The sequence below is a fragment of the Bos taurus genome, chromosome 28 (assembly GCF_002263795.3).
Source record: "Bos taurus isolate L1 Dominette 01449 registration number 42190680 breed Hereford chromosome 28, ARS-UCD2.0, whole genome shotgun sequence".
Classification (NCBI taxonomy): domain Eukaryota; kingdom Metazoa; phylum Chordata; class Mammalia; order Artiodactyla; family Bovidae; genus Bos; species Bos taurus.
The window spans coordinates 18,470,608-18,497,249 of NC_037355.1; the positions used below are offsets into that span (position 1 = coordinate 18,470,608).

At 41.5% G+C, this 26,642-nt stretch overlaps 1 protein-coding gene and 1 long non-coding RNA gene across 2 annotated transcripts in view; one reads left to right on the top strand and one right to left on the bottom strand.

Annotated features, from left to right (window-relative positions):
- The window catches only part of LOC132344132 (uncharacterized), a 70,430-nt gene extending 69,061 nt beyond the window's left edge, over positions 1 to 1,369 (bottom strand). Inside the window, exon 1 of the long non-coding RNA XR_009493252.1 lies at positions 1,287 to 1,369. This is a non-coding gene — a long non-coding RNA (uncharacterized lncRNA). The remainder of the gene's footprint in view (positions 1 to 1,286) is intronic.
- Positions 736 to 26,410, top strand: ZNF365 (zinc finger protein 365). Its single transcript, XM_059882666.1, has 4 exons — positions 736 to 1,478; positions 16,550 to 16,730; positions 22,857 to 22,894; positions 23,624 to 26,410. The coding sequence occupies exons 1-4, from the start codon at positions 736 to 738 to the stop codon at positions 23,877 to 23,879; spliced, it is 1,218 nt and encodes a 405-aa protein (XP_059738649.1). The 3' UTR covers positions 23,880 to 26,410.
- Positions 26,411 to 26,642: the final 232 nt, after the last annotated feature.

Sequence of the window (26,642 nt, forward strand, 5' to 3'; positions counted from 1 at the left end):
GCATTATTACGATAACACTTTGATTTAAATCATCACAGCAATAATTTTAAAATTAAGGGCAGAAATCTCAGATTGAAAATTTTTCAGCTGATAGTGTGCTTAATGCCACTGCACTAGTTTGAGTGATACTTTTCCTATATTTGAGAAAGGTTGCTGAGTTTGCTGTCTTAGGACCTGTTTTGACAATTCATATGAGTTTCTCTCTCTCTCTCTCTCTTTTTTTTTTCATGTTTATCAGGGTCCTCAGTAAAATAGTGTGTGTTTTTGCAGTGACTGTACTAAATTCAGGAGGGCAGGAAAGTTGAATTCCGTGTGGGAATCTGACACTTCCTTTTGGCCTTGGATTAATTGCTTTACCTCCTTGCTCCAGTTTCCTCATCTGTGAAAAGGGAGTGATAACCATCTTTTTTATCTTTAAGTAGGGGTTGGCAGACTTCTTCTGTAAAGACCAAGTAGAAAGTATTTTGAATTAGCCTGCTATAGGGCCTCCATCTCAACTATTCACCTCCATCCTTTAGCGCAAAGCAGCAGTAGACAATATGGAAATGAGTGGAATGTTGTTGGATTTGGCCCGTGGATTATACGTTTTAATTTTAATTAGTTATTATATGTAAAAGTAATTTGGAATTTCAAAGCCTCTGTCCCCATGGAGATCAGCTCATTTCAGTAGTATTTTTTTAAACAGACATGCAAACTACTTGTTTTATTCTTCCCTGCCCAGGAACTTTTAGAGTAATGCAACAGAAGGCCTTTGAGGAAAGCAGATACCCCTGGCAGGAGTCCTTTGAGAATGTCGCTGTGTGCCTGCCCTTCCGTTGCCCGAGGTGTGGGGACCATACCAGATTTAGAAGCCTGTCCTCGTTGAGGGCCCATCTGGAATTTAGTCACAGCTACCAGGAGAGAACCCTCTTGACAAAATGCAGCCTCTTTCCATCCCTCAAAGACACAGACCTGGTCACTTCCTCCGAACCCCCGAAACAGGGAAAATTGCAGAGCTGTGGCAACATAGTAAAGCAGAAACCGAGCTATGTTAACTTGTATAGTATTTCGCACGAACACTCCAAGGACAGGAAGCCATTCGAGATGGTGGCAGAGAGGCCTGTGTCGTATGTGCAAACCTACACTACAGTAGACCTACGTGCAGACTCGCCGGATGCCCCGAGGGCCAGTCCAGGCCTTCCTGCCCCAGACACCAAAGCAGCTTTCGAGGCACATGTCAGAGAAAAGTTCAGTCGGATGGTCGAGGCTGTGGACAGGACCATAGAGAAGAGGATTGATAAACTCACCAAAGAACTGGCCCAGAAAACTGCTGAACTGTTGGAAGTTCGGGCGGCATTTGTGCAACTGACGCAGAAGAAGCAGGAAGTTCAGAGACGAGAGCGAGCCCTGAACAGACAGGTGGATGTGGCCGTGGAGATGATCGCAGCCCTGAGGCAACGCCTGACGGAATCCGAAGAGGAGCTTCTCAGGAAAGAAGAGTAAGTGGCGTTGAAAATGGATGCTAACCCCCTTGCTTTAGACACTTCCCACCCACTCCCACGTTACACTCAAGTGTGAAGCATAGTTTGGTTTTAATTGCTTGCAGGTACCTTGCTGCAGTCTCCCATTGATATAGTTGAATGTGGGAGACTCAAGACTTTTAATACAGTTTACCGTCTCTGCTATGGCCTCCAGCTCAGCAACCTGAAAGTTGAAATATTGTATTCCTTCTCACCTTAGAAACTGTAGACATTACAAATGTCTACTACAAGTGTCCTCTGTCCATGGTGGGATCCATTCCTGGTGTATGTGTGTGTGTGTGTGTGTGTGTGAGGGGAGTAGGGGGTGGGGGGATAGGGGTGTTGAGTTGAATGGGAAGGCAGAAAGGGAGTGCTGGGCACCCTGTCTTATTGACAACTCCATGTAATAAAATCAAGAACATGAGATGTTGTCTTATTCAAATATAAAAATATAGTCTGCTGTTGCTGCTAAGTCGCTTCAGTCGTGTCCGACTCTGTGCGACCCCATAGATGGCAGCCTACCAAGCTCCCCCATCCCTGGGATTCTCCAGACAAGAACACTGGAGTGGGTTGCCATTTTCTTCTCCAATATGGTCTAAATATAAATAATTTTTGCTTCTTAGCCATTTTGTATTACCTGTCTGTGTTAATTAAATATTAGTAGCTGAGAATCTATTAATAATAATTTTTATTTCAAAGAAGCAGACATTAGGGAACCCAGAGGAAGCATCTGAGATTGCCATACTTTTATGATTTAAGTTTGAGAATTTTCTTTTTGTAAAATACTAGACTTAGTCATGCCTGCTTGCAGAGTTGACGCTGGTTTTTACAAATTACAGGTGATTGGAGAAGCTGTTAGTTTAAAAATTATCATACTTGGAAAAGCATTTCCTTATCAATAAGTATGGATTCATCTCAAACTAGAAAAGTATATGTAACAATGCAGTGTTATATCCCAAATGCAGAATGTTGGGTTTAATTTTAAGTGGAGGCTCAGAATTCATAGAACCAAAGGAAGTAAAAATTGATTGACTGAAACAGCCTAAAAGGAAGGTTTTCAAATAATTTGAGGTGTGCTATACAGATTGACTTAATTTCATGCTTTCTTTGTCCTCTGGCACTCTTCTATCTGGTGTTGTCTCTTAAAATGTAGTAATTAAAGCTTCCTCCACTTGGTAAGAGGCTGAGAAATCCTATGTATTAAAGAGATCATCACTTGCTATTACTAAATGCTTACCGCCTGCCTGGAGAAAAAGCCTGCACTGCTCAACTAGATACTTTTTTTAAATCATGTGGTGAGGACAGATTTGAATCAGCCACTGATTTACTTTACTCCTATGGAAATGATCTCCTTTGAAAAATGTCTCGCTCTTGGCTCTTGGTATTTCCTGGTGGGAAGTTAGTGCCTTGACTTGCTGTAGCACAAGGGTGAGTAACACTGCACCACTGAGGAAACGGCAGATGGCCTTGCTTTACGTGCAGAGAAGAGCGTGGAGCTAAATTTGTGACATTTCTGTTTGGTGGAAGAGCAGTCAGTTTAAAAGGCAACCAAATTAATTGTGTGCATTTATTTATTTGTCATGTTTTATTTATTAAGTACAGAAGTAATAAGGGAGATGGGCTTTGGGGTGGTGGTTGCCTGGAGCATGGGAAAACAATACGATGGTAGGGAGGAGCATATGGTTAGATCTGGGTGATTGTCGGAGAAGGCAATGGCACCCCACTCCAGTACTCCTGCCTGGAAAATCCCATGGGCGGAGGAGCCTGGAAGGCTGCAGTCCATGGGGTCGCTGAGGGTTGGACCCGACTGAGCGACTTCACTTTCACTTTTCACTTTCTTTTTTTTTAAATTTTATTTTATTTTTAAACTTTACATACTTGTATTAGTTTTGCCAAATATCAAAACACTGGAGAAGGAAATGGCAACCCACTCCAGTGTTCTTGCCTGGAGAATCCCATGGACGGGGGAGCCTGGTGGGCTGCCGTCTATGGGGTCACACAGAGTCGGACACGACTGAAGTGACTTAGCAGCAGCAGGTTATTGTCAAGGATCTAACTTTCATTTTGTGTTCGAGGGTGCTTTATTATTAGAAAAATCACTGGTCAAATAACTTCAATAAAAGTGGGCCACGCATGAATCAGCAGTGATAATATGTTATATATGGTTAATCCAGTGCTGTTACCAGAGGACCAATTAGAAAACTAAATATATTCGTAAAAATAAGATTTAACAGGGCAAAATTGTATGTGTTAAAGTCCTCCCTCCTCTTCAGGTATCCCCCTCCCCATTCTCTGGAGACAGCCACTGTTTAGGTCAGTGGATATCCTTATGGACCTTTCCCGCATGCATACAGTCATAGGTACTTTATGTGCACGTATAGAGTTACTGTGTTTTCCCAGTGGAATCATGACACATACTGTTCTAATCTGTTTGCTACTGAGGAGTACATGGGTTTTGTTCCATTTTCCTGGTATTAAAAAGTAATGTCTCAGTTAATGTCCGTGTACATATATCTTTGTTCACATTTTGGGGTGTATACCTAAGGATAAATTATGAGTTGAGTTTTAGTATGACATTTTTGGACTACCAGGGGAAAAACAGCAGTGACAAAAACGGAACAAAAACCACTTTAAGTGAAAATGTAGTGAAACTGCCTTAAACTTTTAAACATAAGATAAACAAAGTCTTCATTTTGTTACGCATTCGTTTGGCCTGTCCCATTAATTTCTGTATTCATGCCTCAAATAATCACTCTTTCTGTACATAAAATAGGACTGAAAGAGTGTTCTTTCCAGGAAGGACAGTGGAGCCCTTGGTCTGAGAGAGCAACTGTAGCCAGCAGCCTCGGTGGCTAGAGCTAGCCCCACCCCCACCCCAGGGTGGGGAGCAGAGCAGGCCAGCTGTCCATTTGTCATGCCAGGGTGACTGACCAGATGAGCCTGGCTCAGCCACGCTCCTTCCCCCCTCACCACTCCCTCCCAGTGCTGTGGCTTCCACCAGAGAAAAGAGGTGACCTTTCAGGTACGGAAGGCCCTGCCTGCCCAACAAACACATCAAGAGCTGTGCTCTCCTGTTTGTTGTTGTTATTGTTTGTTCACTAAGTCTCCAACTCTCGCAACCTCATGGACTATAGCCTGCCAGGCTCCTCTGTCCATAGGATTTCCCAGCTCAGAATACTGGAGTAGGTTGCCATGTCCTCCTTCAGGGAATCTTCCCAACCCAGGGATCGAACCCACGTCTCCTCAGCTCTCAAGGCTCATTTGTGAGAAAAAGTAGGTTGTTACAGTCCCATTTGAAATTGACTTAAACTCCAGGGACCCTTTAAGATGCAGATGGTATATTTGGTTTAAAACATAAGCAGACTTCTAGTATTTTGACATTTCACATGAGGTTCTCTTGATTATGGATTTCCCCTTCAACTTTAAAATCCTTTTTGGGACTTACCTGGTAGTCCAGTGGTTAAAACACCGGACTTCCCCTGCAGAGGACACAATTCCATCTCTGGTCTGTGTTTGGGAACTAAGATCTCACAACCCGTGCAGCATGGCTGAAGTAAAAAAAAAAAAAAAAAATCCTTTTCTTCATACTGAAATAAAAGACTTAAGGGCTGATTCTGCCTTGAGGCCATCTATAGGCTGAACCAGCTGGGATATAGAAGTCATCTATATGCTGTGTAAGAGATTGTTTGAATTGGCAGAGTTTTGCACTTCTGAGCGAGTCTCATTGTACCTCCACAGAGAGGTATCTCTGTTTTTGGAGTGCACATCCGAGAAAGAAACTGCCCATTGTTTTCAGTCTGTGCAATTTTAAAAGTCTTATGCAAACAGATACTGTATTTACTTGTCCCAGAATATTTAGAGCTTGTAGGTAGCACTGTCCATGATCAGGTAAATCGACCCTGGCCAGCCTTGCAGTAGGGTATCCCTTAATTAGAAAGATAGACATGGATTGGATTGTAGCTGACTCCTGGCCGATTTGGTTACCTGGGGTTCAGAGGACATCAGTGTAGTAGCAGTAATCCTAAATTTACTTCATACTCAGGTGCTGGCAAGGTTGGAAAGCCCTGCCTGAGCACCTGTGATGTGCCCGGCGCTGTGCTAGGTGTGTGTGTGTGGTGTGGGGGCGGGGGGAACGCATAACATTCTTGGTCCTTGTCCCTAAGAAGCTTCCACACTACATAGGAAGAATAAGTCGTACCCATGTTCAAACTCACTGCTTAAATACAAACCACGGTTTCAAGCTGATGAACATTGGAGAAAGGGTTTTCCCTTGTGTTGAGGCCACACTGAAGAGTGAGGAGGAAAGGTGGGATTTGCACTGGTAGTCGGAGGACAGTGACATTGAAGGACATCAGAGAGGTGACTATTAGAGATGAACCCCGAGGGCACTGTGTACTTTCCGTTCTGGAAAGAAACCATGTTCATTTTACACATGTCAGAAATAACGCCTGAAACAGTAGAATGACAGGGACAAAAATTTAGTAACAAACCTGAAATGGGAACCCGAATTTCTTGTCTCTTTGCTGAGTGCCTTTTCCATTAATTCACTCAGCCAGACTTTTGAAAATGGGTTATTTGCCCAGAGCATCAAGACTTAGGTAATACCAAATCTGGCCTGTTTTGGAATGGGCTTACTTCTCTGCTGTGTTGAGAGGCCTGGCATGGTGACATCATTTAGCATCAGAAGTGTTGGGAAATGGGGAATGGCGGCATCATCAGTATAGTTATGATATGAAGCTTCTGGAACACCAGCTCAGGACTTCTAGCTTCCAACAAGGGCTGTGAACGTGGCCCTCTAGATGTTCATGCCCAGTCAGGGTGGAGTATGTGCCACTGCCAGCCTTGGATGGCAGTGAGGGGGACTCTTTGTAGTTCCATGTCGTTCCATACTCCTCCCTTGCAAGCTGCCATAGATATGACCTTTACTTTCTTCCTTCATCATTTGTCCTGTTCCCAGGCTGGTGTCAGCCAGAAGACAACTCTTTATTGAGTGCCTACTGAGTGCCAGGTACTGTTCTGGGTTCTGGTCATACAGTGATAACCAAAGGAGTCCAGTTCCTGCTTCTATGACAGGAGTAGATGAGCAGATAAGTCAGACATTAAACATCATGAGGGGTGTGTTAAAAGAGACATCCCAGGGGTGGCTCGAGCTAGGAATGTCCATTTAGGTTTCTATCCAGAGCTGGCTGTCGAATGCTGTCCTTTGAAAGACAAGTTTGACTTGGTAACTTCCTTTGCACAACTGAACCCACTTTCCCATCTTTGATCAACTAAAGCAGTGAGCGGGCAACTTGGTCTCCAGACTGACCCATAGCTAGGAAGCAGGCTTAGAAAATTCACGTTAGATGGAGAGTTCAGTGGAACAGCGAGGTGTCTGCTCCATGTTTTAATGCATTTATTTGAATGGAGTCCTCCCTATGCAGGCTGTGCTCCGTGCAGACTTACAGACTAATGTAGGAAAAAACAGGATGTCAAACATGCCCTCTTAGATCTCTGATAAAATTTGGAGACCCCCCCCAAAATTTTCAAATTTTGTAAAAGAGATCCCACCTCTATTTCTGTAGTAGGTACCTTTGTTGTAGGTCACTTACTTGTTTTATGCCCCAGTACTTGTCTGGAAAAAGAGACAAAGAAACCTCAGAATCTTTTAGTCAGTTACAGATTTTTGACTAAAGATGGAGTTATTAATAACACATTTCATGCATTCAGCAGAAATTTGTGGAGCCCCTTATGTGTCTCTCTCATGTCCGTCCTCCCTTCCCCTTCCACCCTCTCTGTCTGGACTGAGGGGCTTAGGATGTGGTTTTGATCTATTTAGAGCAAATAAGAATAATTTGATTTTCTTTTTATTTTTTTTTTAAGTCCTTAATTAGAATTGTATTCTTTTTGGTGTGTTCCAGGAGGTCATGAAAGAAAGATGAGGCAAAGGGCTGACCCGAGTAGAAGTGTGATGTGGCTCCTGACGTGTAGCAGGTGTGGATTCCACCTTGTGGGCCCCTCCAGGGACACAGGAGCTGACCCCGAGCTCTGAGTGAGCAGCCAGGCTTCCAGCACTCGGAGGCGGTTGGCTCTAGTTTTAGGATTTGCCTCATGGGTGACATTACAGTCTGTCTGAGGTGCTCTGTGATCAATAGCTAGGCTATTTTTAACCAGGGGTATTTTTACCGTTTCGTATACTCTGAAGAGGTTCATAAATCAGTAATGCAAAATGAAATTTAAATAACGGGGTAGAGCTTTGCCCTTGGGATGGAAGCTGTTAAAGTGTTGTTTAAGAATAGAAAAGAGGCATCAATTTTAGATCCCACCTCTATTTCTGTAGCAGGTACCTTTGTTGTAGGTCACTTTGTTTTATGGCCTAATAATTGTCTGGCAAAAGAGACAAACAAACCTCAGAATCTTTTAGTCAGTTCAAGATTTTTGACTAAAGATGGAGTTATTAATAACACATTTCACGCATTCAGCAGAAGTTTGTGGAGACCCTGATGTGTTCTGGTGTCATGCTAGGGGCTGTGGGAGTCGCAGTGAAGAGGCAGGCCAGGACCCCGAAGTCCCTGGTTTTGTGGTTGATGGTGTCGATGGCACACTAGTCCCTGGAGTGTGGTGTGGCAGGCTACCAGGTTCTGCGGAAGAACACAGCAGATCGCCTCGCCCACGTCTAGGGGCCGGCCTGTTGGGAGCCTGAGGCTAGAAGGATCATTAAGAGGGGGCCTTGTGAAGGGACCCTGGTGGAGGGAACAGCGTGTGCAGAAGTAAGCATCTGGCTTGGAGGCTGAGGGGAGTGAACTAATGCTGGAGCAGAGAGGAGGTGATGTGCCTTGATGAGGCCCGAGGTGAACCGAAGGCTCACAGGATGGCCGTGAAAGCTGGAAATGGTTTGTTGACAGTAGATTACAGTGGGTGATATGATCAGTGTGCCGTCCCTCAGTAACAATGCACGGTTCACTGCCAGTGTAAAACCGCAGTGAACACCACGGAGCGTTCACATGCATTTCCCTCTGTCTCTCCACCTGCTTCTAGACAGTGTATCTTTGATTTTTCTGAAATTAACCTGTCTGTAACCTACTTCTGACGGAGAAGGCAATGGCACCCCACTCCAGTACTCTTGCCTGGAAAATCCCATGGACGGAGGAGCCTGGAAGGCTGCAGTCTATGGGGTCGCTGAGAGTTGGACACGACTGAGCGACTTCACTTTCACTTTTCATGTTCATGCATTGGAGAAGGCAATGGCAACCCACTCCAGTGTTCTTGCCTGGAGAATCCCAGGGACGGAGGAGCCGGGTGGGCTGCTGTCTATGGGGTCGCACAGAGTTGGACAGGACTAAAGTGACTTAGTAGTAGTAGTAGTAACCTACTTCTGAAGAAGTAACTGAAGGGATTCATTCTGTAATAAAATGAAGTATGACCTATGTTTTAGAGCTTATAGCTATCCTGCAAATGAATGAGTGCATGAGTGAACAGATATTTCTTTCTAAATAAAATTTTGTACTGAAGGGGCTTTTTCCCTTCATGCCTCCTTCTAGACTTTTTCTGTATACCTGTGCATCTCAGGATACTGACAGATTTCTAGGTCTGCAAATCATTCAGCATGATAACAAGCTTCAGGCCAGTTTCTTGTACTGTATACTGGTATCTTTTTCCTTTAGTATCAGATATTGCTTTAAATAAAAGTATTCTCCGCTGAAGCTTAAAACCTTGATTTCAATCATATTTAACCTTTAAAAAAAATAAATAATAAGTCAAAAATAGGGCTGGAAGCAGCTTAGAATCAGTTAATTTTCCCAGAGCTGGTCTGCACCCACACCTGGGTTGAATTTCAGGTTTGCCCTTATCTTCTCATCTGCCTTCCACCTTTGCACTGTATTCTGAGTCAGTATTGAGAACTTAAAACCACACGTCTTTTACTCCGCTTTCTGATAGCATCATGTTGTTACTCTTTTTCTTAGTCACATTCAGCTTTGTAACTTCATGTTTGTTTCTTTGAATGTCTGCGTCCCTACTCTGTGGGGAGTCTGCCTTACCACAGCTGGATCCAGCCCACCACCTGCTTTTGTGGAGCCCCTGTGCTAAGAATAGTTTGGTTTTTTTTTTTTTTTGAATGCTTGAAAAAAATTCAAAAGGCAAATAATAATTCATGACATTTGAAAATTATATGAAATTCAAAATTCAGTGTCCATAAATGAAGTTTTATTGTTACACAGCCTCTGTGGCTCTTTTGTGCTAGGCAGACTTGAATACTTGCAACAGAGACCATATGAACTGCAGAGGTTAAAATATTTACTTCCTGGCCCTTTACAGAAAAAGTTGGCTGACCCTTGGGTTAGACAGTAAGCTTCATGAGGACGGCCACTGGTTCATAAGTGCTGTTGCACTAATCCCAAACCTGGTAGCATTCAGTAAATGTTTGCTGAGTTACTGAATAGTGGAGTAAATAAATTTAGGGATTCTGGCTGCACTGTACAGGGTTCTAGCCTGTGTTGTCCACCCTCATCTGAGTTCTGAGATTTAGGATCTCTGTGTATATGGTAGGGCTTCCCAGGTGGCGCTAGTAGTAAAGAACCCACCTGCCAATGCAGGAGACGTAAGAGATGCAGGGTCAGTCCCTCCAGCATGGGAAGGTCTGCTGGAGAAGGAAATGGTAACCCACTCCAGTACTCTTGCCTGGAGAATTCCAGTGGACATAAGAGCCTGGTGGGCTACAGTCCATAGGGTCGCAAAGAGTCGGACACGAGTGAAGTGACTTAGCATGCACTGTACATGGTATTGCCAAATTCAGGCTTAAATTGAAGAAAGCAGGGAAAACCACTAGACCATTCAGGTATGACCTAAAACAAATCCTTAATGATTATACAGTGAAGTGAGAAGTAGATTTAAGGGACTAGATCTGATAGACAGAGTGCCTGATGAACTATGGACAGAGGTTTATGACATGGTACAGGTGACAGGGATCAAGACCATCCCTAAGAAAAAGAAATGCAAAAAGGCAAAATGGTTGTTTGAGGAGGCCTTACAAATAGCTGTGAAAAGAAGAGAAGTGAAAAGCAAAGGAGAAAAGGAAAGATATAAGCATCTGAATGCAGAGTTCCAAAGAATAGCAAGGAGAGATAAGAAACCCTTCCTCAGTGATCAGTGCAGAGAAATAGAAGAAAATGATAGAATGGGAAAGACTAGAGATCTCTTCAAGAAAATTCGAGATAGCAAGAGAATATTTCATGCAAAGATGGGCTCAGTAAAGGACAGAAATGGTATGGACCTAACAGAAGCAGAGGATATTAAGAAGAGGTGGCAAGAACACAGAAGAACTGTACAAAAAAGATCTTCACGACCAAGATAATCACGATGGTGTGATCACTGACCTAGAGCCAGACATCCTGGAATGTGAAGTCAAGTGGGCCTTATGAAGCCTCACTACCAACAAAGCTAGTGGAGGTGATAGAATTCCAGTTGAGCTATTTCAAATCCTAAAAGATAATGCTGTGAAAGTGTTGCACTCAATATGCCAGCAAATTTGGAAAACTCAGCAGTGGCCACAGGACTGGGAAAGGTCAGTTTTCATTCCAATCCCAAAGAAAGGCAATGCCAAAGAATGCTCAAACTACCACACAATTGCACTCATCTCATACACTAGTAAAGTAATGCTCAAAATTCTCCAAGCCAGGCTTCAACAATACGTGAACCATGAACTTCCAGATGTTCAAGCTGGTTTTAGAAAAGGAAGAGAACAGAGATCATATTGCCAGCATCTGCTGCATCATGGAAAAAGCAAGAGAGTTCCAGAAAAACATCTATGTCTGCTTTATTGACTATGCCAAAGCCTTTGACTATGTGGATCACAATAAACTGTGGAAAATTCTGAATACCAGACCACCTGACCTGCCTCTTGAGAAATCTGTATGCAGGTCAGGAAGCAACAGTTAGAGCTGGACATGGATCAACGAACTAGTTCCAAATAGGAAAAGGAGTACGTCAAGGCTGTATATTGTCACCCTGCTTATTTAAATTCTATGCAGAGTACATCATGAGAAACGCTGGGCTGGATGAAGCACAAGCTGGAATCAAGATTGCTGGGAGAAATATCAATAACCTCAGATATGCAGATGACACCACCCTTATGGCAGAAAGTGAAGAACTAAAGAGCCTCTTGATGATAGTGAAAGAGGAGGTTGAAAAAGTTGGCTTAAAGCTCAACATTCAGAAAACAAAAATCATGGCATCCAGTCCCATCACTTCATGGCAAATAGATGGATAAACAGTGGAAACAGTGAGACTTTATTTTGGGGGGCTCCAAAATCACTGCAGATGATGACTGCAGCCATGAAATAAAAAGACTGTTACTCCTTGGAAGAAAAGTTATGACCAACCTGGACAGCATATTAAAAAGCAGACACATTACTTTGCCAAGAAAGGTGCATCTAGTCAAAGCAATGGTTTTTCCAGTAGTCATGTATGGATGTGAGAGTTGGGCTATAAAGAAAGCTGAGCACCGAAGAATTGATGCTTTTGAACTGTGGTGTTGGAGAAGACTCTTGAGAGTCCCTTGGACTGCATGGAGATCCAACCAGTCAATCCTAAAGGAAATCCGTCCTGAATATTCATTGGAAGGACTGATGTTGAAGCTGAAACTCCAATACTTTGGCCACATGATGCAAAGAGCTGAGTCTTTTGAAAAGACCCTGATGCTGGGAAAGTTTGAAGGTAGGAGGAGAAGGGGATGACTGAGGATGAGATAGTTGGATGGTATCACTGACTCAATGAACAGGAGTTTGAGTAAACTCCGGGAGTTGGTGATGGACAGGGAGGCCTGGCGTTCTTCAGTCCATGGGGTCGCAAAGAGTCGGATATGACTGAGCGACTGAACTGAACTGAACTGTACATGGTATGGCAGCAGTTCTCAAACTCTTTGGCTTTAGTTCCCCCTACACTCCTAAAAAATCTGAGGACCCCAAGAAACTTTTCTCTGTGGAGGTTTTATCTATCAAGGTTTACTATATTAAAAATTAAAATTTAGTGAAGTAAAAAGGATAGTTATTAATTCATATAAAAATAATAATATTAAATCCATTACTTGTTTAACACAATGAAAATATTTCAAAAAAGAACAATTTTCCCAAAAACAATTTAGTGAAAAGAATGGTTTTGTTTTCGAAATTTTGGAAATACTTTTAATGTCTGGCTTAACAGGAGGCAGCTGAACTTCCTTAGTTCTGCCTTTAATCTGTTGCAAATTTGTTGTTTTGGTTGAAGTAGCTGAAGGAAATCTAGTCTCACACAGATAGGTAGTAGGAAAGTGGAGAGGTACGTTAATAGCCTTTTAGAGAATGGTGGCTATTCTGCTCTGATACTGTGCCAAAGCTTGACAATTGGTAGTTTCTCAAAGGTTAATTGCAGTGTGGAATCTGAAACCACACCAGTGAACAAACATTTCCTCCTCCCCTCCATTGAAATCCATTGGTCTGCCTTGCACTTTGAATGGATATTTTACTGTTAGGAGTATAATTATTTTAAAAAGCACAAATGCAAAGTAGTTAAAGCTCTTTCTCTTTCATTCAGGAAGTTCACAAGATTCCTTGGGGAAATAGGTGTTTCTGGATATTGTTAATCCAGACTGAACAGGATGTGAAAAGGGGGATGTGAATATGTGCACACATATTATTCCACTGTTAATCACCAGCTTTTATTCCTGTTTTTATCTAATACAGATACCCAAACACAGTCTCAGTATGATGAACTTCTCCAGCCCTTTTCTCGTGTAACTTCTCTTTTAGAATTAAATCATCACTGGTTTTTTTTTTTCTTAGTTGATGTGAAACATCCATAAACCGAAATTGGGTTAGTATTGATGCCAGGTTGTTTGGAAAAAAGGGTATTAATGTCTTAGCTTTAGGGCACAAGATAATTGGATGAGGGAGGTTAGAAAAAGATGCTTCTTTTTTACAACATGACATAACACTACATAATCAACTAGTGGCATTAATGTTTTAAAAACTTTTATATGAAATAAAAAAGTTTCATATGGAACCAGTTATAAAACATCACATGATGTAAAAATACAGCCGCAATCATAAGCTGCAGTGCATTCAGATTTGTTTTCTTGCTTTTGAGATGTTGATCCTGTGGGATTAAGCTGTCAAATACTGATGTCTTATACTCTAAACTGTATAGCCTGAGAGCCCAAGAATAGTAAATATGCACAGGAAAAAAAAAAAAAAAAGACTGGAAAAAGTACACCAGAATCTTGACAGTAGTGACCTCTGGGTTATGGGACTATGGGTCACATTTTGTTTCTTCTTTGTCCTTTTTAAACATTGATTACGATAAATATTTATTGAGTATTATGTGTCATGTATTGAATGGTGGAGTTACAGTGAAAAGGTGATTGAGCTTCTGCTCAGTTGGGTCTTCCATAGATCACTTTTTATATTTCTCATAATAAATGTGAAATACTTCTGTAATGAGATAAATATAGTAAATATTTAAACCAAAATAAACTGAAAAAATACACTGGCTCTTTTTTCTACGTTTTTGGTTTTGGTGGGCAAGAGGGTTGTGGGTTTCTGGTTGTTTCTCCTTTAAGTACCAGTGTGGAGATGCTTCAAGAGTCAGTTATCCTGAATATCACTCTCTTTCTAGAGGACTCTTTATTACGGGCTTGATTCCACATAAATTGAAGCCGTGATTTTGGAAAGAGGAAGGAGTAGCCATTTCCTGGGCTTTGTTTTTGGTGGTGCTTTTGAGCCGTATGAAGATGTTCCATCCAAAGGTTCTCTACTATAACTAAGGACCATGACAGGGCTGCATGTGACACCTGGATGGACCCTCACTGTTTTGCTGCTGGTTAGGGGTTTTGTGACTCACCTAGGAGGCAGAGCAAAGGCAGATGACAGCAGAACTTGAAAATTGGCGTCTCTCTGTGGCTTGAACAGCTTTGAAAGTGTACATCTTATATTCAGGGCTCATGGGAAACATCTGGAAATAGAATTGGAACTTAATTACAAAAGAGAACTTTCCAAAAGGACTCTTACTTCTTATATGTGAATACTTCTTAGCTACTGAAAGATAATGGAATTCTTACGGGCTCTGAGTTTATATTTGATCTGGATAGGAAACTAGAACAAGTTTGATGAGCAGTTTTTTGGAGTGAATCATTGTTAGAACCAGTCTCTTTTCTGTTTGTATAAATATATAATTGTGAAAGTTTTGCAGAGATGCTTGACTGTGTAGGAAGTGTCAGAAACTTTTCAGTATGGCAAAATATAATGTAATATATTTGTGAGAGAAAAATCATTACTAATTGTAAAAGTGGCCACCTGACTAGTTGTACAGAATAAAGGAGTTGGAAGTCACCACCAACTTCCTGAGCTGAACATCCATGAAGTTGTACTCTCAAGAAATTATGGAGCTTAGCAGAAAATAAAAATCAAGTAGAGGCCGAGAAGATTCAGAGAAGGAATAGAATTTAATTGATTATCTAGAACAAATGCCTGAGGTTAGATTTAAAAAAAAAATAGGATTTGTTCATCTAAAATGAAAGAGGTTTAGGGGACAATGATCAGATTCTTTAGAATCTTGGTTCTGCATGAGTAGAACATGGCCAGAAAAATGAGGGACCACTCCTTGAAGGTTGAGAGTTCAAAGACACATAAATATTGTATCCAACAGGTAGTGAAATTATTGAAGTCATTTGCTCCAATGGGTGTGACAAAACATACAAAGAGGATGGCCAGAAAGATCATGATTTGTTATTGCGTGAGGCAAATCAAATGAGAGAATTGTGATACTGTGTACCTACTGTTGGTGCTGACTAGTGTGTGTGTGTATTTGTAGAGATGTTTGTGAGGACGATTACCAAATGTAAATGGTGATGGTCTTGGGATAATGGGATTTTAGGTGATATTTTCCTTATATATTTAATGTGTTCGAATTTTTAATAAACAACTTATTTAGTTGTAACTCAGGGAAGTATTATTTTCATACTTGCATTAGAAATAAGATATAAAGTAGTAATACAGTTATTAAAATTTTTCTGGATTTGTGAATCACAATGAATTATGTAGATAAAGGTATTTTGCTCAACTTTTTAGGGAGGGGCAGCCTGCAGGTTGCTTCTCCTATGTCAGCTATAGTAGCTTCCTCAACATACCTTGGATCTACTCAAGATGGCAGTTCTTGGACTGTTTTATTCTTAGCTCAAAATATGCTATCAGACATAGACTATTTTATATGTTCTGGTGCTCAGTGTGGCATCTTGCTTCCATACTTCCCTACCTGTAGTCTTTTCTTCCCTAATAGCCAGACTTTTAAAATACAGGACAGAACTTTTCTCAGAAGCGGCCAGTGGTTTCCCGTCTCATAATAAAATCTGGAGTCCTCATGCTGACCTGGGAGACCCTACCTGGTCCCGGCCTCAGCTGATCCGCCCTTCCCCGCTCTGCTCTGTACCTGAGACCATTCTGCATGTTCCCGCCAAGGACCCGGCTTGCTCTTCCCAGCTGTCTTCACGGCTGTGCTTGCTTCCTGGTGTCCATTCAAATGCTGCCCCATCCAAAAGGTGGATGTCTTTGCTGTCTACAGTATCACTTACTCCTTTCCTTCCTCTGTCAGTCTTTGTCCCCTTACACCCAGTTTCCATTTCCTCCTTAGCACTAATCACCAACTGACACATATGTTTATTTTATAGTGACTATCTTCTACTAAAATGTAACCTCTCAATGCAATCACTAAAATGTAATTTTATGTCTTTTATCATGGCTATGGCCATACCATGTAGGGCAGTGCCTGACACATAGTAGGCTCTCAGTAAATATGAGTTGAATGAATGAATTCACAACCCACTCCAGTATTCTTGCTGAAAAAATCCCATAGACGGGGGCCTGACGGGCTGTGGTCCATGGGGTCGCAAAGAGTCAGACACAGCTGAAGTGACTGAGCACAACACACACGGCCATACTACATAGGGCGGTGCCTGACAGGGTAGGCTCTCGGTAAATATTCACTGAATGAATGAATTCCTGTCTCAGTTCTCCATTTTGTGTTCTGACATTTTTGCCTTGCAGAGAGGTGGTTACGTTCAACCATTTCCTGGAAACAGCAGCTGAGAAGGAGGTTCAAGGAAAAGCTCGGCTGCAGGACTTCATAGAGAATCTGCTGCACCGGGTCGAGCTAGCGGAAAAGCAGCTGGAGTACTACCACAGCCGGCAGGGGGCCGGCCCCTGCGGGGACCCCCGAGAGCACGCGGTGAGTCCTGCAGGCCCGGCGTGAGGGTTGTGATGCGACAGGTGGGGTCAAGGACAGAAGAAAAGGGTGCTGAGGAATGACTTGCAGGAATTTCCTAGGCATCATTTGAAAGCATGGCCCCAGCCACACCTGTGTCGCGGAAGTGAACAGGTGAGTCTAGGACACTTGGGAGTAAGTGAGACCCTGGATGCCTGGTCTCCAGTTCTTCACCTCCAACTCCACACCAGGCTGAGGTGGTAGAAATACGTTTATGTTGCAGCGTAACAGTTTGAAGTATCCAAAGAAATCATCTGTCCCAATCATGTGTCAGGTGGATAGGAAGTTATTAGTATTATCCTGTTTTTGAGCTTGTCAAGGAATCGTCTGAAAACTTTCATGCTTCTTAGTTAGCGAAAGATTTAATCACTTTTTCCCCCCTTAATAGGAAGGAAAACACTTGTTGGTATTCTCTCTAGGTGAAAGATTCTTTAAATAGATTTTTAAAAAGACTAAGCAAAATTCCCAAATGGTATTCTATAATAGGATTTTGCATATGATTTTATATATGGTTGCAGGGACTTAAACCCCCAGAGCCCAAATGAGAACCCTGAGTATAGATGAAGGTCCAACTCTCATAAGTGGCTTGATCAAGGTTGCCTGGACTCTTTGGAGGGTGGGTGGGAGGTGGGTGGTTTACAAATAAGCACACTTCAGATGAGGGATGTGGGTGGTCACATTTACCGCCCATACAGTTTCCTTGATGGTATAAACAACAAAGCCAAAGAATGGATTTTTGAAAACCTAAAGTGGTTTATTTATAACATTTTCATTATCAATTGAATTCTATTTATGCTTACCATCTTCTCAGAAGATTTAAAAAGATTCTTTTACTAACCCTGAAATGAGGAAAAGATTAGTAAGGTGTCTGTTGGTTGATTGAAAAATTTAGGCTGAGCAGTCTGGAAGCCAAGATTTAACAGGAAACATGATTAAATAAACAAAGAAGGAATGAAATGAAAGGCAGGTGGATAAAGAAGGAAGACCAGAGGGAGAGACACAGATAGCAGGAAAGTACAGAGACAAGGAGGAAGGGAAGAAATGAAGACTTACACAGTGCTTACTGTAGTAACATTTACTCAGCCTTACAGCTGTGCAGTTGTGCAAGCCCCTGTGCAAGCAACTGTGCAAGCGGTTGAGAACAAAGTAGATTGGAAGGAAGTCAGTGTGTTATGCCTATGAGCTTTCCGTAACTGTCATCAAAACAGTTTTAGCTACCTGACGTATTTGTTATTTTCTGGGTGGGTGTCTGTGGTCTCCTGAGAAGGAAGCTTTATTCCCCTCCTTGGTTCCCTAGTCACCTCCTTGGGAAACTACAAGTCCAGTCATAGACAGAGGGACACTCTGAGCTCTTCCCTGCCTCTTCCTTCCACTTTGCCCTCTCTCAGGAGTGAGGTGTGGCATGAGATCATGGAGACCAGATGTGAGGTGAGCCCACCTGGCTTCTAGATCATTCCCACCCTGCTTCTGACTGGGTGAGACAGTTTGTCTTCCTGGGCCCATCATTCTTCTATAAAATGAAGTAGTTGGACTAGATGCTCTATAAGGCTTTAAACTTCTCAGATTCTCTGATCATCACCTGACTTTGGTGGTTAGGAGTTCTAAAATTAAAATGTAGCCATAATATTTTCAGTACTTAGGCTTATAAGTAACGCAGAGCTACGAAATGTATAAATTTTTATTGTACAAAATTAAGAAGTTCTTAAAGAAAGAGAAAAATAATAGAAGGCAAGGAGAGAGAAAGGAAGCCCATTAGTTCTTGCCTTTATTTGTATTTCTGTGTTCACTTCCTCTGCTCACTTTACTTTTCCAGCTTGGAAACTGAACACCTTTTAAAAGACATAGCCAATCATTAGTTCTTACCTGCTTTATCATATAATCAAAAGTCAAACAGCTCCCAGCTCTTGTAGTCAAATGTATAGATATAAAATTATATGTGTGTGTGCTGCTGCTAAGTCACTTCAGTCGTGTCCAACTCTGTGTGACCCCATAGACGGCAGCCCACCAGGCTCCCCTGTCCCTGGGATTCTCCAGGCAAGAACACTGGAGTGGGTTGCCAGTTCCCTCTCCAATGCATGAAAGTGAAAAGTGAAAGTGAAGTCGCTTAGTCGTGTCCAACTCTTAGCGACCCCATGGACTGCAGCCTACCAGGCTCCTCCGTCCATGGGATTTTCCAGGCAAGAATACTGGAGTGGTGTGCCATTGCCTTCTCCTATACGTGTGTGTAGGTACACATAATGTATATATGCACACATGTACACATAAATATATGTATATATGTATACATGTACATACAAATATGGTAGGACATGTAATAGTAAATATTTATGTTTTTGTTCTTTATGTCCCAAACATGACACCATCTGCCTTTTTCAGATTTAATCCACATAGGAAAGAATTTAATTCAAGTCAAATAAAATACAGTTGAGACTGAGTGGGAATTTAGAAATGAGAGATGTCTGTAAGCAGGGCATGATCAGGCTGTAGCGAGGTAAGCTGACTTTTGGAGGGAGGACACATCGCCCTGAGAGGTGTCAAGGATGAGATGTTTGATTTCTGAAAGAATGGGCAGATGTGGTTTTCCCTGTTTTCACGTATAGTCCTCTTAACTCTACTTTGGGCCATAATGTGCCATGTTATGAGACAGTCTACGAATCCTAAAATCATTTTTCCTTTTAACTTAGTCTATTTTACATAATAAAATACATTTACCATGTCTTTGATGTAATCTAACTACTCAGTCTGGCCATGGAAGAACTTGGACGCTTTTAGCAGGATAAGCCATGGGTCATATCTGTAGTAACCTGTTTGGTTCAGCTTAGAGAAGGTGCAGGCCTCTGGAGCCTCAGCTGTGCCTGGGAGAGCTTCTTGCCCGGGTGCACCCCAGGATGGAGCAGAAATTTCAACTCCCGGCACCTAAACTCCCTCCTCCAGAACCGTAGGTAATGCCATCCCCAGCCTGGCCGGCTCTCCCCATTTCCACCAAGGCTGCTCTGCAGAAACAACACTGCCTCTTCCTCTCCCTTCTTCCCTGCCTCCCTCCCTCCCTCTCTCCTCCTCCCTCTTTTTCTCATTACCCCTCCAGAGAGTAATGACATCTTTAGATTGATGTGTACCTCTATTCTTTCTAGCTTTAAGATTCTTTTGTGCACTAGAAAAATTTCCTTCCCCCTCACAATTAGCGCCTTTTCTGAAATAATGTTTCGGCATTAATCCCCTTGAGCATTTATGTTCTTTTTCACCTGGCTGATTTCTAAAAATGCAATGTGCTTACTCAGATAATTTGTCTGTATGCTCTGAAACATGCTGTCGAATTAGACACAAAGTGACCTAATATACCATCTGCCAGAATTACTCACAGACCTGCTCAAATAGAAGGTCATGAAATAGCTTGGATAATCTTATTTTAAGCATTGCATTTATTTCCTGCAGGTTGCTAAATTAGTGCTAGCAGTAATTCATTTACCGTATTTATTGGGGACGCAGCGCTTACTGGGTGCTGATGAAACTGCTGTGAACGAGATCGATGAGGTCCCTGGTCTCAGGGAGGAGGGACACACAATAAGCAAACACATAAGGAAGATAATTCCGTATAGTGAATAACTACTATGAAGAAAAAAGTAAGATGACACGTTTGAGATGGTCACTTTAGCTTTAGCAAAAGGCTTTCGAGAAAAGCCCCGCTGAGAAGGCAGCATTTGCACTGTGACCTAAATGGCAAGGAGGCAGTTCTGGAAAATTTGGAAGTGGAGCATTCTAGGCAGAGAAATAGAAAGTGCAGCTGCCTCAGGAGGGAATAAGCTTGGCACATTTGAGTGGCGGGAGATAAGTTGGAAAGGCAGGAGGGGTCCAGATCAGGCAGGAGCTTCTTGGTCGTATAAGGAGTGTGGATCTGTTCCATCACACGTAGGGAAAAACCATTGGAAGGTTTTAAGTAGGAGATGATCTATGTTTTAGCAGAACCACTGTGCCGCTCTGGAGGAACTGATGGAGGGATGCAAGAATAAGACATGGGTTATGTTGTGGCTGGTGAGAGGGGACAGCAGCTCAGATAGAGCCAAAGTAGAAATAAAAGGTATAGGGTATGTTCTTGGAGGAGAATTAACAGGACCAATTGGCCTGGATGAAGGATTAGATTTAGCTGGTGAGGGAAACTGAGGAGTCAAGAACAAATTCATGGTTTTGGCCTAAAAAGTTGGGTATATACAGAGAGGAAAGTTGGAGGAGGGCTAGGTTTCCAGTTTCCCAAAAGCTGTCATATCCTGAGACACCATGTTTGTGCTTTAGAAGTACTTAGATTGGCTCTCAGTACAAGGTTATTTATATTTTTTTCAACCAGAAATGTTGACCAGGGCCTCTCTTGATACCTATTGTCATACCCTTCTCTCCCTAAATAAAAAGACAGAGTAGTTGGACCAGGAAAAAATGGAGGTAGGTGGATTGACTGAGTGGGAAGAGCGTTTCCATCTGCCTACAGCTGTGGATCCAGAAGGAACACTGGCCTCTTGTGTTCACAGGGAGGAGAGCAGAGGAAATTCGTTATCACAGGCACCACCTCTACCCACAAACCTCATAATCCGTCAGATCACTGTTGGCCTTTTCCCCAGTAAGGGAACATGTGTGTGTGTGTATGTGTGGGCATGCGCAAACGCATGTGCATGCACGCACACACACACACACACACACACACTTTTGAATAAAATTCCAAAGGGAATTATGTACCCATATGCAGCAAATCATCACATTATGTGTTTACATACACACATAAAGTTGAAAACATTTTGTTATATCTCTATAACAATGATTTTTTTAAGTGGGGAAGTATTTAAAGGAAGAAAAACCCTGTAAGTTTTTACAGTTTATAGAGACACTGAATCCATTCAAGGAGCCCAACTGATTGGAGCAGGGAGTATGGGCGGACTGCAGGAAAGAGAGTAGAAATGCTGATGCCTCCAGAGTTCCCAGAAGCTGCCAGTCTGGTGTTTGCTGGGGCCTTCTTTGTATATTACAAGACCTCAGGACCCTCATGCAAGGAAGGTGCCTTTTGCTGTTCAAATTTACTAATCCCATGCCAAACCCAGCCAGCGTGGACAGGGTTGGCAATAATGTGTCATTCAATTGTGTCCCAAGGCAGAAGGCAGGAATTCTATCTCACCTTCTTGGCCACCAAGAAGTCTGTTTAAGAACCCTTTCTGATTTGCTGCTGTCTACGGCTTAAGCTGCATACAGAAAACTTGGAGGAAGATCCTGTTCTGTCAGGCTTGGCTTTTTGGGTGACTTGAGTATAGCAGGGGTGGATGTTGGCCATCCTGGGCCAGGATGGCCTTTTCTCCACATTCTCTTTGTCACCCTCTTCTTCTGTCAATCTGCCTGTTAATGTGACAGCACTTCTTTTAGTTGAAGGCTGCATGCGGGAGGTTGGGAACTGAAGCTTGGGAATACACTGAAAATACACTTGCCTATAAAGTGTTTGGTGACATCTGGAACACAAAATGATAATTATCAATTTATTCTGCAAATGGTATTCTGAGCCCAGCCACAAAAGTGCATGCAGATATTTCAATGAGAGTGGAAAATTATCTCAATGATAGATGGCCTCAGGACAGTTGTGGAGTTGGGTTTTTGTGTGCTCTCATTTTAGAAATGATGTATTTTAGGCAATAAATAAATTTGTGCCAATTTTCCCTTTAGTTGATACACTGTGACCAGTCATAGCTGTGTAAATTAGCTGCAAATACAGCTTGAATCAATCGAGAAATAATGGCACATCATTCCAGTTTTTAAAAACATGTTTCTTCAAATGTTGTTCTCTTGAGGGGCTGTTTAACTTTTTGAAATTTTTGAGATCTGCTGATACTGGCTTCTTGGAATTCTCAGAACAGGGAGCCACAGAGGCTTCCTGAGTAAGCAGAGCTGAGCACGAACTGTTCTTGTTCACTGCAGTGATGGATGGTGCCATGGGCTGTGCTCCTGATAACAGTCACTGGCTTCCTTAATGGGAATACAGTTTATCAAAAACATAAGGAGGAGTTTTATAAAACCAAACCCAACCTTTAAGTGAAAGTAATATTTTGTCTTGTTTTCCTTCAGCTTACAGATATCTCCTCAAATAGGAAGCCCAAATACCTGTATGTATATCTTTTTATACTTAGACCATTTGATTAATGTTTGCATGACATGCCTTCCTGTTACACTTTTTATGGTATCTATAATATAAATGTATTTGAGAGCTTCAGGTGAAAATTTACCTGCTTATTTACCTTTCTAAAAATGTGGATGTGACTTTTATGCTAATGGTCTATGAGTATATGGCAGTATGATAGTACTACAGGAGTCTTTTTAAAGTATTGTGTAATAGAACTTTCTCGTATTGTGCTATCGTGTAGTCATAGTAACCCTATAGTGCTATTAATGTAGTGTGCACACTGATATATATATATATTTTATACATAAATTTATACTGTGAATCATATACTTTATGATAGCTGTACTACAGATTTGTTTGAATCCCCTAGAAGTCACTTAAATAGTCAAAAGGTTTAGGTTCTGGTCTCATCTTCTCCATAGACCGCTGTTTGTTACCCTCGATAGTCATTTAGGTTTTCTATGCCTCAGGTTCTATCACTGGTAAATAAGACTAGTAATATCTCCCTGGGAATTTAGTATCATGAAATCATTTTCATGAAGGCCATCGTATCAATGTGGAAGGAAAAGTATCAGTATACAATATATTACTTGTTTTACTGGAGCATTACTGCCACCTTAGCACGTAGAAGTGATTGTGCCATGAGTAGTTTTTATTCTATTAAAGACTTAAATCTTTCTGCTTATCTACCTCCTCCCACAATCATCTGTAGAAGCCGAGGGCACCTGCATTCTGTGTATAACCACCCTGATCTCAAGACCCATTTCCATCCAAAGGGAAGGATGAAAAAAGCCAAGGATGACAGAGCCAGCGTGCAGCCCGCTAAGTCCCTGCATGAGCAGACCGAGTCGCCAAGAGAACTCTGCAGACCAGCAAAGAAAGGGGAGCCTCTGGGGTTTGGCCGGAAAGGCAACATCAGACCCAAAATGGCCAAAAAAAAGCCGACAGCCATCGTGAACATCATCTAAAACGGTGGGTGGTTCTGGACCACAGCACTGGGCTTTGGGAATTGTGTTCTAGGGGCATCAGTAGTGTCCTTTTGGACATACTGCATTATAAAACATATTTCATGTCAATGTGGGCATTGACCTGGATTAACCAGAATTTAACAAATGGGAATCTTGGTGAACCAGGCTTTTTTACAAGTCCCTTTTGGAAGCAGGAGGCAGATTACAGAATTGTTTTTAAAATAATGAAATCAGTCTTATTCCAAAGTTTTAGTAAAATGAAGCTAGCTCCAGCTCTTAAAATAATTGGCCCAGTAAAATTCTATGAAATAAAAATATTTTTGTTTTTAACCTCACTGTCAGTTAATTTGGGAGCCTCCAAAATAAAGCTTCTTGTTTCCCTGAAAATTCTGGTTAATTGAGATTCCAGTTTTTGGGTTGCTTCAAGAACTCATCCCATTAGACTTCAGTTGTCATCTCGACAGACTGTTTTCCAGTTTGTTCGATTCAGGTTTTTTGTTTCTCTGGATGCATGTTCATTCTTATTTTGGTGCCTCTCTGCTTTCTTCCTTGGCTGAGTATTCTGCACTCTAAGACTGTGCTGCCAGCCTCTATCTTAATAGCTGCTTATACTGCTGAGGTTGGGGAGGACAGTAAAACCCTTATGCTCAGCACCCGTCGGCAGTTCAGGGTCAGAAAGGTTAGATACCAGTGGACTACCCAGTTAGTGCATTGAGAGCCACCCAGGAGACACCACAGATGTTACTCAGCTCTTTCCTAAGACCTGCTCCTCCGGGTGGTGGGGGGAGAGGTGGTTTATTAGCAGCCTCTCTGTCAGCTACAGGCATGACTTTCTCCTTGCTGGCCTGACTTTTCCATCTCTTGCTGCTTCTGTGCCATTTTATGACTAAAACACACGTTCTTACCTTTCAGCCGAGTACCTGATGTATTTGTTGTATATGGCTTTCTAAAGTGATTTCCGAAATAAACAGTGCATGTGGGATCCAGAATCTGAAATCATCCTCCCCTCTCTGCCTCCCTAAAATGGCCTTTGTTTCCATAAAGAACCATCTGTCATGAACCTCCTGCTTTATAGTTTTCTTCAAGAATAAATTTCTGTGTTAGTTTTTAAAATTTAGCAATATCATCAGGTCTCCCGCAGAGTTTATAAGTGCTGACATTCCTTTGGAAACAAGAACAGTTATGTCCACAACTATATACATATAATATATATATAACAAATACAAAATGTATATGTCAAGTATATTAATAATTTATTTTTAAATACTCATGAAAAAGGTGTATGTTTGTGGTGGGTGATTTTTAAACTATATATGTTCATGTAAATTGAATTCTCTGATTTTAGAAATTAAAGCTTAACCTAATTAACATTAGTAGGATTATGATTGTTACTGCAATAAGCATCAGATTAGCAGTGCATTAAAAATAGGTAACAAAACAATTACGTAAAATGCCAGTAAATTGAAAAGTGTAATTTATACAAATACTTTGAGCCTATCATAGTGAAAATGTTGATTTTTGAATCTTCACTTGACTTTCAACTCATGGGGATAGGCCCTTCACGTGGTGTATAGGCAGCTATCAAGTGGTAAAAAACATTGCTGTGAATATCACTGTTAGGATGACACGGTAAAAACTGTAATGTTAAAATAACTGTTTATTTGGAGAATTAACCTCTTCCAAGGTTATTTATTATTGATGTTTATACCATGATTGCACTTACCTTTTACATACTAAAAATTTGACTGGTTTGTTGTATTGCATGCTCTTTGTCCCATAATGTGTGTGTGTAATGACAGTAGTTTGCTTTTAAAGGTAGTATAAGCCAGATTTTTTTCCCATTTTATTTAATGTAACTTACGTTTTCAGTTTTCATTTAATATGCCTTGAGGGCATGACAGCTCTCTCTGACAGTGGTACCCAGTGATCTTCAGAAAGCACCGTAATGCCCTATCTACTCTGTGTACATTATACAAGACAAATGATTTTAAGGTTTATTATATTAAACTTTTTTTAAGTTGCAACTAAATTCTGATCCTTATATAAGGAAATGCATTATGCATATTGTGCTTCCTTAGAGACATAAATTTGGTTTTGAAACATGCGAGCCCCCTCATTCTAAGGGATATCCCATTTACCTGCCATGGGCCTGAGCCTTGTGCCATGTCCCACTTGGGTGTTATTTTTAAATGCATTCTTTGTGCTCATGGGTAGTCAACCTCAGAGTTGGTCTTTTTCAGAAATCACCAAAGTTTTCTAGGAAAACATGTTAGAGTTTAAACTGAAGAATGGATCTAATTTTATTATTTGTTTTGTAAGGAGGAAGTCTTTGTTTCAACCTGCTTTCATTCTCTTTTCCCAAAACTAGGTTACAGATTCTTAACTGAAAAGTTCAGACTACTTAGACACTGTTTTCCGGTATTCTGCAGGGTCATTTTGTTGTATGGAAGTTGGAATATTTGTTCCTGGATTTTAAATAAAGGTTTTTAGATTATAAAATATTATAATAATAAAACTATATTTATGACTAATGTGTTGGTATGTTTTGTCTAGCTGAAATGTTTCTGGGGAGCCAAGCTGGTTCTTCATGAATAAGCTGTTCATTGTACATATACACACCATGATCTTGTACCTGTAAGTTTTCTTAAGAGCTTAGCTGGATCATTTTTGTTTATCACAATGCCTCTATCCAAAGGTTCTTTTTACATATGTTCACACTGAGAAGTCCTCATTAAAAGCTCATTTGGCACTTTTCTCCCATCT

Coding starts and splice junctions, on each gene's coding strand:
- ZNF365 (XM_059882666.1), top strand. CDS start 736: ATGCAACAGAAGGCCTTTGAGGAAAGCAGATACCCCTGGCAGGAGTCC. Junction 16,731..22,856: donor GGGACCCCCGAGAGCACGCG/GTGAGTCCTGCA, acceptor GTTTTCCTTCAG/CTTACAGATATCTCCTCAAA. Junction 22,895..23,623: donor AATAGGAAGCCCAAATACCT/GTATGTATATCT, acceptor AATCATCTGTAG/AAGCCGAGGGCACCTGCATT.